Raw genomic sequence first — 14,989 nt, forward strand, 5'->3', positions numbered from 1 at the left:
CTGAGAGTGAGCTGAAGACAAGCTGATTTACCTTACAGAGTCAAGTCTTCAGGCCAGCACAAATGGGCCTTTTGAAACAATGCCCTCCAAGAGGGTGCCACCATGAAGGGAAAACTCGTCCCCCATCACACAGCACAACATGAGGTGGAGGTTAGGGGGAGCCAAAACCAGCCCAGGATTCCAAGTCATTTCTTCAGATCCCCTCCCAGAGATTTCCTTGCAGGACAATGAGGAACGGACTGCAGTATCAGCAACTTTTCAGCGGGCCCCTTCCCTCATTGAGAGGAACTGGATCCAACTGAAACTTTCAGCTAGGACAAGAATCTCCTGTACTGCAGACTGGGCAGGTCACCTTACTGACCTAGCCCACACTTCCTGGGAGCTCATGCATGTAGTCAACTTTGTCCTCTTCCTTCCCACAGTTCCAAATCTCTCTTCTTCCCCTTCCCTATTCCCCGGAAAAGGCCTATCCATAGCCCATACTCCTCCAACACCCAACTCAGCATTTCAGCAGAGGGTAAAAGGTCAGCACAGCTCAGACCTGAACATGTTAGCAACAGTACATGCCAAAGCCCTCAGCAAAAACAATCTCAAGCAAGCTCTTGGCTTCAGGTCCAGAGAAGTGTGCCCTATTCCAAAGGACTGTGATCTGCAGGGATAAAGCTGCTTCTCACCAACACGTCCCTTTTGTGTGTTATCCCCATTCAGGAGCAAGAGTTTGCTGCTGGATCCTGCACATAATATTGGTTTGTCGGGTCTCCTGTTTCCCCTAGATTTGCTGCCATGTAACAATCATGAGGAAGGGTCCCTCTCAGTGACACCAGATTTGGTCTCAGAGTTCCCATTAAAATCACCACCCCTGCCTTACTGCTCTGATCTTCCAAGGTGGGGTAGGGGATGGAACTGGAGAATCTTGCCGTAAATGACCAAACACTTGCACCCCGAATCTATGGGCATCCCAATCCCTGTCTAGAGGAATGTCCATGTGAGCTGGCCCTGATTAATGAGCTCTATGGATTGAGAAAGGCATGGAAAAGATACTGGAAAGTTGGACAGCCAAACAGTCATACAAAATCTCAAACCTACAAAGCCCTAATTCTACACTCCCCCGCCTCGAATCTATAGTCCCAATGGGGAGCACTCCAATGACTGGCAAAATGGCACTACGTGGGCGTGAGTTAAGCGCTGCAGTTGTCTGGGAGGTAGAAGGGGGTCATCAGGGAAAGCATCAAGTCAGGTGCTCTGGGAGCAGGCTCAGGAGCACACACACATGGATCACCCTGTAAACTCCTCCCCCATTGCTCAGTGTACCTGGGGAGAAGTGTGCGTCGAGGAGCTGAGAGCACTAGTCTGACAGCGTGCATCTCAGCATCTAACAGCAGCCAGACACCAGCCCTAGTGTCAGGTGCAGCTCCTGAGAGCTGTAATTGATGTGTGCTACAGGAAAAGCTGGTTCTCTGGCACATGCTGACAGTTACTGAGATGGCTGCAATGAAGCAACCACAGAGCAGGGAGGGGCACTTAAATCACTTTACTTATAAAAAAAATCCCCAAGTAACCCCTGCCCCAGCACAGAAGGAAAAAAAGGTGGAGCTGCAAGAGATCAGGTATATTTCCATTCACATTCTGTTAACTTTACTGGCATGACAACAGCCTTAGGTGCTGCCAGAGCTATTGTGGTACAGTAGAAGTGGCTGGGCTCTCTCATGTGGTGCCAGGTTGCCATCTCTCAGAGTAACTGGGCCTCTGGCCAGGCCAATATCCCAGCAACACTCTCCTCAGTGAACCTGTTTGAACAGAGAGGACCCTCAGGATGGCCCCACACAGCAGTGGAATCAGACAGTGGAACCTGAGGCCACAGGAAACCAGCCAGACAAACAGTTTAGTGAGATTTAGCAGGGGTTAGGCATTTCCATGAACAAGGAGCACAGGAGCAGCTCAGCTCCCTGGGAAGCTTGGGGAAGTGCTTCATGGGACATTAACTAGCAGGCTGCAGGGCGTAAACTGTTCTCCAGCTGGGACCGGGAAGCATTCCGTCCGCCAGGATAAAGAGCTACACAATTGTCTGGCCAGGTGCACTGGGGGAGGGTCACCCTCCTCTGAAGCATCAGGTACTGAAGCATATGGAATTATGTGGGCCATTGAGTGGAAAAACTCTCATGTTCCTGTGTCAACAAAGTTAACATTGGTTAACCGTTTGGGTTCCAGCTTCCCAGAGGCCTAGCAAGCCAACGTGGCAACCATCCTTTCAGCAGTATGTCATTCCCCCCTTGAAGGGTTAACTTACGGCAGTCCTGTTCATCAGAATCATCTTCACAGTCATTGTCTCCATCACAGACCCATGAGCGACGGATACACTTCCCATTGTCACAGTGGAAATCCAAGGGCGAGCAAGTAGGCAGCACTGGACACAGGAGAAAGGAGACAACTCACTATGTGCCTGCAGCAGAGTTCCTAAAATGACTGTTTTCTCCGTCTCCCCGGCTAGCAAGGGGGAAGTCCCCAAGCGGTACTGACGATGAGTTTCAAGTTATCAGTGAGAACAGACGCTGGGAACCTGTGGCTGAGTGCTGCTGCATCACCATAGGAGCACTGACCTTCCCAATACAGGGGCCGAGCCACAGTATCCCATTCAGCTTCTTCTCCCTTTCCCATCCCCTACACAAGGCAATTCTCCCCATTCTGGTCCCTTCCCTGTAGTTTCACGTCCTTCCGGACATTCCAAAGAAAGTTAGCTACATAAAAATATATCTAAATTCTTCCCCTCCCTACGTGCTCTCCCAGTGCATCCTGTCCTCCCTTGTCTATTACACAGGAAGTGTCTCTGAAGTGATGCTGTTGAGCAATTGGGTTTCTGAGGCACATGCCCAGCTTGCCAGAGAATGTGTATGAGAGGTGCTCTCCCAATGAGATGTTGTTTCTAGGACTCATAAAAAGGAGTTTAAGGCAGCAGATGAAGATGCTACTCCCTGCTTCAGGCACAATATACAGCAGAATCCAGGCACTGTAGGAAGAATAGGAGGATGGGGGTGGAGGGGAGGCACCTTTATGAGTTTAGTAGAATGGCAACAAAGTGGAGCTGCTGGACTGTGGCTTTAAAGGGGGCCTGTGAGCATCCACAAGGCTGGAATTTGAGGCAGAGCATAAGCTCAGCCCTGCCCTTCCCTCACAGATGAGAGGAACACTCTGAGCCCTGGGAGGTTCATGCTTTCAAGTGCTGCCAGCTGCTGTGAGAATGAGGCTTACACAGGGCTCTGCTCCTGACAGGTGTCTTCACCAAAGAACAATGTTACCTTAATGATACAAAGAGGAGCAGAGCAGGAAGAGGCTGGGTCTCTGAAACCCTTTCATGCTAGCCCAGCCTGCTGATAGCATCTCCCAGCTGTCACCACCAGGCCAGTCCTGCTTTGCTAGGCTCATAACTCCTCCGTTCCCTGCCAAAGGCTCTGGGTGGGGGGTGAATATAGCAGCAACACAATAGACAAGGGAAGAGGCAGATCCCCTATGGGCAAGAGAGAAGATACTGGATGGCAACACCCTCCAGTCCCCCACAGCTCAGAAATGCTGCCAACATCCTGTGTAGCCAGTGCAAATTAGACGGAGGAACCCCACGGGCTCTTTTACTTAATCAGACCCACCTGGAACTGTAACAGGATTAAACTCAGCATGGGAGAGCACCTCCTGCAGCTTTGCAGAACCCACAGAGCAAGTGCCCGCACCCATGGCTTCCACAGTTTCACTTAACTCTAACAGGCCTCTCTGTAGGACCAAATATTTTCCCTTCTCAGCAGGAATATTAGGGACCTAAGCCCAGAAGCATGCATGGCTCTCTACTATAGGTGGAAAATGGCAAGGAACCAAGCGCCTGTACCAGAGAGCTCCCAAGATAACAGCACAAAGGTGCAAGAGGTCTAGGGCCTGCTCTGCCTCACACACACATGGTTCCTCCTTCCTAAGTGTAACTTCAGGGCCTTTTGCTAGGTCTTTTCTCTGCTTGATGCATCCTGGGACAGGGTTCATCTCCTAACGCAGGGCATCTCTGCAGCCCACCCCAATTTCTCAGTGCATAGCCCCTCTGCATCCCAGCCTGTTTGTCACCCTTCTCTAGCTAATGTAAGGCAGCTAGCACCATGGTATTTAAGTGCTGAATGTGCTTTTTTGACCGCCTCTCGGGACTCCCACTTTCCAACCCACTTTTACTGTCTTAAATGAGCTAAATCACTACAACACGGTTTCACCCTTAAGCACCATCTACTGAAATGCTAGCCCCTCCACTGACAACGCGGTTCCATGGAGGAAGCTGAAAAGAAGAATAGTTCCCACTCCCATCATAGCAAAAGCCACATGGGATGGCAGACTTGGCACAGGGCTGGAAGCTAAAAGGACCTGAACTCTAATCCCACCACAGCCACTGACTGGTCTTTGAGACACTTTGTAACTAAACAAAGGCTGTAGGCATAATACACCTTTACAGACGTTTAGGGGACTCAAAACAAGACATATCTGTTGAAAAGAACATTCACAATGGATATTTCATTCACCTCTATTTAGAGTGATGCATAGGGATATAAGTAGGTGCAATGGGCTGAAATTAAGAGGGGACAAGTAGGCCAAATATGAAGGAAAACTTCCTGACAATGAGGTCTCTCAGGGTGTAGGATATTCTCCCCAGGGAAGGAGCAGAAGCCCCACCACACAGAGCATTTAAAACAGCACTGGACAAATCTTTACAGAATCTTGCACTGGCCCCCGAGAGACAGACTGGAGGAGCCAAAAGGCCTTTTCCATTTTTACTGCCTAGGATTCTACAAAGACCTGTGTTCAAATCACACCTAGCCTTTTCAGATACATCTCCACAGCCCAGAGCAGCAAGTCTCACAGCCCGGTCAACAGACTTGGGCTCACAGAGCTCATGCTACGGCATTAAAAATAGCTGTATAAATATTGTGACTCAGGCTGGAGCTCAGGCACCAACGCCCACCACCTTCCAAGGTTTCAGAACCCTAATGTCAATACAGCAATTTTTAGCGCTGTAGCACAATTCTGAGTCTACTGACCCAGGCTCAGAGTCTTGCTGTCGCAGGTTGCCCCTCCCTGCATAGGCGTAACCTCCCACCTGTCTGAGGCCTGGATGGAGAGGAAGGCACACATACACGTCTCTAAGTTTACCAACCAGAGACTCAACAGTGGAACAGGTTTTCTAGCTGCTGGTTTGTTTCCTTTGACCACGCTCTCCTTCAAGGCAGGTGCACACCTCCAACAACCTCTTCCTAGAGAATCCCAGTGCTGACTGAACATGGAGACTGGAATTCCCCTCCTGCCCCATGACAGGAAGAGGGGGCAACACCCTCCTCCCCAAACTTTACTCCCAAAAAAACCAGCCAGGAAATGCAGGATCTTGAGAGACAAGCCAAGCCCATAGCTCTGTCTCTCTCCCATCAATGCAGCTTCTGCAGACAGCACACAGACCAGACCCTTCCTAGCCTCAGCAGCAGTTTCAAGGCTAAAACCATCCGCCCCCTCCCCCCCAACATATGCATTACTGTCTGCTCTCCCCAGTCCCAGCATGACTAATCACCAAAGGGCTGCGCAGGAGCTGTCTGGAAGGGAATTTGCATACTGCCTCTCCAGGGAAGAATTTTTCAGGCTCCCAGAGGTTTAGGCCATTAGCACTGGTTCAGAGCGGATACCAACATCCCATTGAATTCCTGCTTCTCTTCATGAGGTAACTGCACAAAATGAAATTCCACCCCTACAGGGAGCAATTCAGCCAATTTCATACTCTCCTTAAATATGAAAAATAAGCTTGAGGAGCTAGGAAAAATAAAATGACACACAGAAACTGCTACATGCAAAGAAGGGCCCCATTCCCACCCCAGCACACAGCAAGTGTGTCTGCGAGTCCAGACAACACCAGGGCACAGATAGAGCCACCTCTTCAAGAGTCTCCTGCAAAGAAACCCAAGGCTGAAGTTTCACAGAATATAGGAATTGACAGCTCAGACCAGACCACTAGTGTCCATCTAATCCAGTACCCTGGGCTGGGAGAAGGGGGAGAGAAAAAAAAAAAAAAAAGAGTTAGCTAACCCACATAAGCTAACTTGGATTTAAAACAGCAGAAAAACATAGCAACTCAACTTTTCACTCAGGTTAGCAGCTTGAGTTCAAGCCTAAAAACTTAGTTGTCTGTCATATCTCCACTAAATTAGCCAACCTAATGCTAGCTATCTACCTCAGTTAAAAGCATCTTTTTTTTGCAGTGTGGACCTATCTATCCTGACAGCGGCCAGTAGGTGTATCTCAATATATCTGCTATCTCATAGAACTGGAAGGGACCCTGAAGAGTCATCGAGTCCAGCCCCCTGCCTTCACCAGCAGGACCAAGTACTGATTTTGCCCCAGATCTCTACGTGGCCCCCTCAAGGATTGAACTCACAACCCTGGGTTTAGTAGGCCCATGCTCAAACCACTGAGCTATCCCGCCCCTAGCATCCCCAGAGTGTAAACTTATTCCTAAACTCACTCCCCTTTTACCTCTCAGCAGCTAACTTTATGCATTAATTTTATGTACTATATTTGTAATCCTCTCTAATGTTACTGTGGATATTCTCACTAACCATATATGGCTAATCCTTTTTTGAATCCTCCTTAGCCTCAGTTGGTACCTTGTGGTAATGAGTTCCACAGGCTAATTCTGGTCACTGGCAGTAGGCAACACAAAAAGACCTTTGAACTCCTGACCATTTCCGTACTTATTCCTATTGCACAATCGCACTGGAAGTCCTCCAAGATTTCAGCAGAGCTAGATCTACTATAGGCCTGTTGTATCCACTACTTCCCGCTGGTTTTTATGGTCAGGGGGGTGGGGGGGAAGAGTCATGAAAGATGAACAGGCTGAATCGTGTCCCACAGCCCTCAGAATGCTCCAGCCCTGCTTTGTGCTGCGGAAGAAATCACCTGGCACCCAGGAAAGCAAGTGCCTTACAGTCCTTACCAGACAGGCTGTTCGCTTGACACCAAGAAAGAGAGGTTGCTTTTTATATTCTTCACAGAATCTACATTAACATTTCATAACTATCTCCAGACTGGGTTTGAGCCTCACAAATAACTCAACATGCTGCTCTCCAGCTGAGACCCATCGTCATCATCAGGTATCCCTCAATACGAGGATGATGTCTGCCGGGGGGGGGGGGAGGAGGCATTACTGAGACATACGATGGCTGAGGAGTCCAATCCGTGCTCTACAGGTTTTTCCACATATTTGACAGGTGGTTGCTTGGAGAGAGCACAAGTGCTGGCTGGGATGCTGTACCCTTTCCTTCCTTCTCTGACATTTCTCAGCCTCTCGAGTAAGGCAATTCTCTCAAAACGGGCTGAGGCTTGATGTATGATGCGATGCCAGCCAGCTTGTCCCAATTCGTGAGGTCAACACCTCCCTTCTAAAGATGTACTTTCAGGGTGTCTTTGTAGCATTTCTGTTCCCCTGCGAGTCCTCTTACCATGACTAAGTTGAGAAAAGAGAACTTGCTTCTGAAGAAGAGTATCAGCCATCTGCACATAATGAACCATCAATTTTGCTGGGATGGCCATCATCTTTGCCTCAACATTGGTGATCTTAACTGCAGAGAGAGCGCTGGCATTGGTGCAACAGTCTTCCTATCTGATACGGAGAACCTTCCTAAGGCAGCATTGGTGGCACCACACCAAACACTTAAGATGGCTTCGGTATGTCACCCATGTATCACACCAAAAAAGAATAGTGGGAATAACTACTGCATTGTAGACAAGGATCTTAGTTTCCATCTGCAGCTCTCTATCAATAAAGTCACAATGCAGCAACATTCTGAAGGACGTGCTGGAATAATGGATCCTATGTTCGCTCTGCACATCAAGATTGGTAGCCATCTCTCCCAGATAGACAAAGTAAGGGAAATGCTCAACGTTTTCTAGGAGTTCACCACCGATGACAATTTGTGTGAGAAGGGAGGCAACATGCACCGGGACAGGCTGGTGGAGAACCTTAGTCTTCCCAATGTTGAGGGAAAGTCCCGGGCTATGAAAGGCCTGAGAAAAGATCTAGGGTGGATTGCAAGTCCGCCTTGTTGTGCGCAAGCACAGTCTTCAGCATACTGAAGGTCGGTAGTAACAGTCCTGCTGACCTTCGTTTTAGAATAAAGACGTCGCAGGTTGAAGAGCTGGCCAGCCACACAATGCTCAGTCCCAACTCCAGAAGAAAGGTAGTCATGAATAAGAATCAAGATCGCTGCAAGGTAGATGGAAAAAAGGGTTGAGGCAATAACACAGCCTTGCTTAACACCAGTACAGATGGTAAACAGGTCTGTCTATAACCCATTACAGAGGATAGTGGCAGTCATCTCATCATGAAGTAGCCTGAAAATGTGAATGAACTTGAATGGACAACCTAACCTTGACAGCACTTTCCATAATGCTTCATGACTGATGGAATCAAAGGCCTTAGTTAAATAAATAAATGCCATAAACAATGGCTGGTGTTGTTCTCTACACTTCTCTTGGATCTGTCATGCAACAAAAATCGTGTCAGTGGTGCCCCAAGATGGTCTGAAACCACATTGGGATTCCGGAAGGATATCTTTGGCAAGAGAGAGGAGATGTGAGCATTCAAAAGGATGTGAGCAAAGATCTTCCCCACAATGGAGAGGAGGGAAATGCCTCAGTAATTCCCGCACATTGCCAATATTGTCACTGTTTTTCAGAAAGGGGACAAATCATTCTTTAGGTCAGGTAGAATTTCCTCATTAACCCAAATTTTAACAAGAAGTTGATCAAGTTTTTGCACGAGTGCTATTCCACCAGTTTTGAAGACCTCTATGGGGATGCCATCTGGGCCTGGTGCCTTGTTGTTTCTAGTCTGAGTGATGGCTCGCCAAACTTCCTCAGAAGATGGGGGTCAGCAAGAGGTTCTATTACTGGTTGCTGGGGAATGGACTCGATGGTGGCAGCTGAGAATTTAGATCAATGGTTTAATAGGGTCTTGAAGTGCTCTTTCCAATGTTGTTTGAGAGCTACATTGTCCTTAAGAAGGGTGGAGCTGTCCTGAGATTGCAGAGGAGTCCTGTTGCTTGAGACTGGCCTGTAGATGGCTTTCGTTGCTTGGAAAAAAAAAACAAAAAAAACAAAACACACTTCTCATATCATGTTGATCAGCAAAGTTCTGGCTCTCCATGGGCATTGCTTGCCACCACTGATTCTTGATGTCACGCAGCATCCTTTGAACTACAGCTTTAAGCTGATACGTTTCTTGTTTTTGCTAGTTAGAGGGTTCATTTTGCCAAGTGCAAAATGTGCTTCTCATCTGATGAGTCAGTGCTAGGATTTCCATGCTGTTCTCATCAAACCAGTCCTAATGGCGGTGAGTGGAGTATCCAATCGATTCGGCACATGCCTTGTGAATAATGGTCTTGAACTCCTCCCAATGTGTTTGGATATCACTGCTGTTGTCAGGTAGGTCAGAGAGCCTCTCAATGAGGCATTGCTGAAGGGTCTCATAACTAGCATGATTCTGAAGTGCCCTAATGTTAGATCTCTTCCGCATTCCTTTCGGTTGTTTTGGTGTTGTGGTGCAAGCCACATGTTCATAATTGATCTGACCAAACAATGGCCTGTCCAGCAGACAGCCATACCTTTCATCACTCATGTAATATGGATATCAGTACAATCATGGGCTCCAACGATGACATAGTCAAGAAGATACAAGTGTCTAGAATGTGGGTGTTTCCAAGTGGTCTTATATTTGTCCCTCAGTTTAAATATGGTATTTGTGATAAGCAATCGTGCTTCACACATTTGCTGAGGAGGAGAATGCCATTAGAGTAGACTTTCCCCACCCCTTCTTTCCCAGTGGTGCCTCCCCAGTTCGGGGGGCCAGCTGAGAGCACATCACACAGGTCTGCTCCACGCACAGAAGCCAGGGACACCACGCCTTTGTTAGTCGCTGATGCTTACTAGCTAAAGGAAATCAGCAGAATGTGCAGCAAACCTAAAATAGAAGGCAGAGACCCTTAATCCAGCCTTGAGCAGAAAACAGGATGCTCAGCGGGGGCCACTACTTTTTGCTGTTATTTCTCCAGAAACCAAAATAGAAAATACTCCCTCTAGTGGTATCATTGAATTTGATGTTCAAATGTACTGTCAGAAAATCTGGACTCCCACACAAGCTGTGCAAAAGTGAGACAGAAATAGAAAGGGACCATCTGCAACGAGCACCAAATCCTTTGCAATCCTGAAGCGGCAAAGGACAATGCCTGGGAGCACCATATCTTCTGTGATGTGGTTTGTCTGTTAGTTTCAGAGATATGAATTAAGCCAACTGCAAAGCTAAAATCCCCAAAGTAGGTCAGATGTGGGACTGGTGTCACTTCAGGGGTAGAGTTAATGTAGGTTGTGGACTATTTTGAATTTCCAGACTTTCAGAGGTTGAGGATTCTTTTAAGTTTAACCTGAACTCTTAACCATCGCTCAAAAGTCAGGAATTTATGTGGTTTATGGAGTAATTATTAGGTTTCTTTTACTTACACACTAACTACAGCAAAAGGCTGCTGTAAGAATTTTTACCCTTAGCATCACCTCACAGTTTTGGTCTGGGACAGATTAGTTTAGTAATCTCACACACAGCCCAGTTCTCATAGGTGAAAAGAGATACAGAACCCAAGAAAATGTCTCAAAAAAAAATAAAATAAAAAAGGGTTTGAGTTACACACTCCTGTGGCTCAAGAGAAGCTGTCTACACTTCCTATTGGGTTCAGAGCAGTGGAGTTTTATCCCATTTTCAATAAACTAGGACAAAGAGAGTAATCAGTCCCCCACTCCCCTTACGCCCAGAAAGTGTGGTACAACAGGATGTTGGGTCAAGCAAGCAAGTCCCAAAGAGCCAACAGTTCAAAGGCAGAACAGGACCAATACAAGCACAGGTGGAGTATGTTCATCAGAGCAGGAAGACTCCATGGAAAAGGGGACAGCTGGGATGAAACAAGGGAAATCTTTTGGGAAGCAGCCAGTTTGTCAAGGCTGAGGCTGAATTTACTCAGTTCTCCTCCCACCCTGGCCTCATAAAGTGGTACAGTCTGCTTTGGTTAGCAACAATCCCAGGCAGCCTCTGCTAGGCCAAGGTGTGTAGGCAGCTGAGCTGCTCTGGCACATGTTGCAAGTGGTTCCAAAACAGATGCTGTCATGGAGCCAAAGAGCTGACACCTGAAAGAAGGTCTGTGCAGCTGGAATGACAGCTGCGAGGGTGCTTATTACTATTATTACTACAGCACTTTGGCTTCTAAACATAAACCAGAGCAGGAAGCAAATATGAAATGGACTAATTGGCTCCCATAATAGCAGGGGTTCAGCTTTGGGAGGGAAGCAGTCCCTGCCACAGAGAGGTCGGCAGAGAACACATATGCTGGCAGAGGATAGGTTCTCCTTGCCCAGGCCATTACTGATAATCCTCAGGGCCAGGGGAAGACTCTGTGCAAGTCGGATACACCAGTTACTCTGATGCAATAAAACTGAGCAAGGCCTCAGGGAAGCCAGGCAGGGGCTGGAGCAAGAAGGAAGGGTAACAGGTGGGGAACAAAGGACGAGTGACTAACCCAGAAACCATGCAAACTTGCTTCGTAGATGGAAATGGAAAAAAGGCCACTCCAATGCCTTTACTCACTGGTGCATTCTCTCTCTTTACACTGGAAATATAGAGGAGAAACTCTACACATACGCACACACATACTTTGGGTATGTCTACACTGGCAGAGTTACATCATCGCTCAGAGAGCACTGAAGAGAAACCACTATTGTGTGTTCACACTGTCAGCTGCCTGCACAATAGCGTGTTCACACTTGTGGCACCTGCATCACTATCTGGAACGGTGCACTCTGGGCAGCTATCCCACAGAGCATCCTTCCTCTTCTGCAGCTAAGACTTGTGGGAAGGCAAAGGGGGTCAAGGGGCATCCTGGGCCCTGTCCCAATGCCCCATAATGCATTGCTTCACATCCCAGCAAACCCTGTGCTTCTGTTCGCATTTGGCACCATCTTTCAACGGTTTGTGTACTGCGCGCTCTGCCTCTTCACTCTGCAGGAATGGATCCCGCACTGGTGATCAATATGCTGCTTAATCTCACTAACATGATGAGTGGCAGTGGGGTTATTCCTTAAACTACAAAGGCAAGAGGAGTGTGTCATTGATCTTGCCACGCATAGTAGCTACAACACAAGACTGCTTGTGGCATTCACTGAGATGCTGACCACAGTGGAACGCCGCTTTTGGGCTCTGGAAATAAGCATTGAATGCTTATTTGTCATGCACGTCTGGACTGCAGAACTTTTGGATGAGGAAAGCCACATTTATGAGACTGTGTGATGAGCTCACCCCAGCCCTGCAGTGCAAGGACATGAGAATGAGAGCTGCCCTATCACTGGACAAGTTCGTGGCAATTGCACTGTGGAAACTGGCTACTCCAGACTGGTATTGGAGTAGGAAAGTCGACTGTTGGATTTGTGTTGATGGAAGTGTGCAGGGCCATTAATTAAATCGAGCTCCGAAAGACCATGACTCTTGGCAACATGCACGACATTGTGGATGCCTTTGCACAAATGGGCTTCCCTAACTGTGGAGGGGCGATAGATGGCACACACATTCCAATTCTGGCACCAGACCATCTAGCCCCTGAGTACATTCATCTGAAGTGGTATTTCTCTATGGTTCTCCAGGCGCTCGTGAATCACTGTGGATGTTTCACGGAAATTAACGCAGGCTCATCCAGAAAGATGCATGATGCTGCAAGGAGGAACTTTCTTCCCGGACCAGAGGATCACCGTAGGAGAAGACAAAATGCCCATTCTGATCCTGGGAGACCCTGCCTACCCCTTAATGCCATGGTTTATGAAGCCATATACTGGGAACCTTGATGGCAAGGAGCAATTTAACAACAGGCCGAGCAAGTGCAAAATACTTCTGTGTTTTTGGCCACTTAAAGGCTCTGCTGGCACTACTTATATAGGAAACTGGATCTGGCTGATGACAATATTCCTATGCTATAAGCTTACAGCCACATGCTGTCACTCCATAATATTTGTGAAGGGAAGGGTGAAAGCTTCACCAGGGGCAGCTCCAGGCACCAACACGCCAAGCGTGTGCCTGAGGCGACAAGCCACGGGGGGTGCTCTGCCGGTCGCTGCAAGGGCGGCAGGCAGGTTGCCTTCGGAGGGTCCACTGGTCCTGTGGCTTCGGCGGACCTCCCGCAGGCGTGCCGCTAAATCCAAGGGACCGGGGACCTCCCGCAGGCAAGCCGCTGAAGGCAGCCTGCCTGCCGTGCTTGGGGCGGCAAAATACCTAGAGCCACCCCTGAACTTCACTCGGGGCTGGATCACTGAGGGTCAGCACCTGGGGGCTGAATTTGAACAGCCAGAGACCAGGGCTATTAGAGGGGTGCAGAGCGGAGCCATAAGGATCAGGGATGCCTTGAGGTAGCAGTTTGAAGCTGAAAGCCACTAATATTTGTTGCTATGCTCGGGAGTGCAGTGCTGTAATGCTAGTAGGTGATTGTGATTGGTGCAGACAATGTACTGCGGAGATTTAAGAAAATTGCCTGTTGCTTTGCAGGGCTCTGTTTGGTTTCAATTAATGGAATAAAGATTGCTTTCAAACCAAAACAATTCTTTTATTAAAAAACAACAACAGGAGGAGGGAGAGAGACAAAAAACACATCAGTACTGTGGGGGATGGGAGGGTCTCAGGAGGAGTGGGGTCCCAAGACAGTTAAAGATTTGTGTATGTCCAGGTATCATATGTAACCTTCTCCTTTGGAGTACAGTGCAACGAGTACTGTTCTTCAGCAGGCTAAACTGCAGAGGGACTGGTGTTGAGTGCAGCAGGTACTCGGAATCCGCAGGGCTAGACTGTGATGGGGCAGGAATGGAATGCAGCAGGTACAGACTGGAGCCAGGAGGTTGATAGTGTGTTGGCGGTATCTGCGGGGGGGCACATGGGAGAGTTTTGCGACAACAGTTGCAGAGGAGGATGGGCGCAGAGCTGCTTGGTTTGCAGTGCTAGTAGCGCCTGGAGCGTGTCCACTTGGTGCTCCATAATGTTTAAGAGCCACTCCATGGCTTCATTCTGGCATGCAGCCTTCTCCTTTCGGTCCCTCTTCTCGTCGTCCTGCCATGCCTTCAATTCTTGTTTTTCAGCCGCGGAGCGCATCATGACATCATGCAGAAAATCCTCTTTAGCTCTTCATGACCACTTTCTAATTCTGCACAGCCGTTCTGCTGGTGACAACCAAGAGGGAGGTTGGACTCCCAAGGTCATATCTGTGAAGCCAAAATGCAACATTTTACAGAAGCATTATTGTTTCGAACACACAGACCACTGATTCAGTGATTTAAAACACAGCCACTATTTGCGTACCTGTCACTAACTGGTTGACCCCAGGCAAGCACACATGAGTCACAAGACCCCCAAAATGGTGAGCAGCTGCAGGGGCAGGGGAAATCAGTGTTCCAGGACCATACTGTATACTGGACACGTGGCTCTTGGGGAGAGCCACCACTGTAGGAGGGGGCCTTATAATCATTACTGTCCCCACATTTTCCACGGGCTGTGTTAATTATGGAAGATATCTCGCTGCTGAGGGTGAGCAGGGAATCAAGTGAAGGTCTTCTCCAAGACTGTGGCTTCTGCCCTAGCCCTCATGCAGCTCACACCTGTGTGAAGCATTGGTCATCCCCCTCACCACCCAAGTGATGGCAGAGTAGCACAGAAAAGTTACCCTTAATGGGGCAAGAAACAAAGTAGCTCTGCCAAAGAACCTGCGGCAGTAGATTGCCCAGTATCTCCATGAGAGTTTCCTGGAGATCTCTGAGACAGATTCCCATGAACTGAGGGAGTCAATCAACTCCCTGTTCCATCGCTCAGACTGGGCATGTGGTGGTACATACATCATAAAGACACAAGCCTGCTTTCTGC

The 14,989-nt window shown here is 48.3% G+C and overlaps 1 protein-coding gene across 6 annotated transcripts in view; it reads right to left on the bottom strand.

The window, feature by feature from the left end:
- Nucleotides 1-14,989, bottom strand: part of LRP4 (LDL receptor related protein 4) — a 112,070-nt gene that overhangs the window by 37,924 nt on the left and 59,157 nt on the right. For all 6 annotated transcript variants that reach the window (XM_050955222.1, XM_050955224.1, XM_050955225.1 and 3 more), the window contains exon 3: nucleotides 2,288-2,404. In XM_050955222.1, the coding sequence (XP_050811179.1) occupies nucleotides 2,288-2,404 (117 nt within the window). The remainder of the gene's footprint in view (nucleotides 1-2,287; nucleotides 2,405-14,989) is intronic.

Source organism: Gopherus flavomarginatus, chromosome 5 (genome assembly GCF_025201925.1).
Source record: "Gopherus flavomarginatus isolate rGopFla2 chromosome 5, rGopFla2.mat.asm, whole genome shotgun sequence".
Taxonomy (NCBI): Eukaryota; Metazoa; Chordata; order Testudines; family Testudinidae; genus Gopherus; species Gopherus flavomarginatus.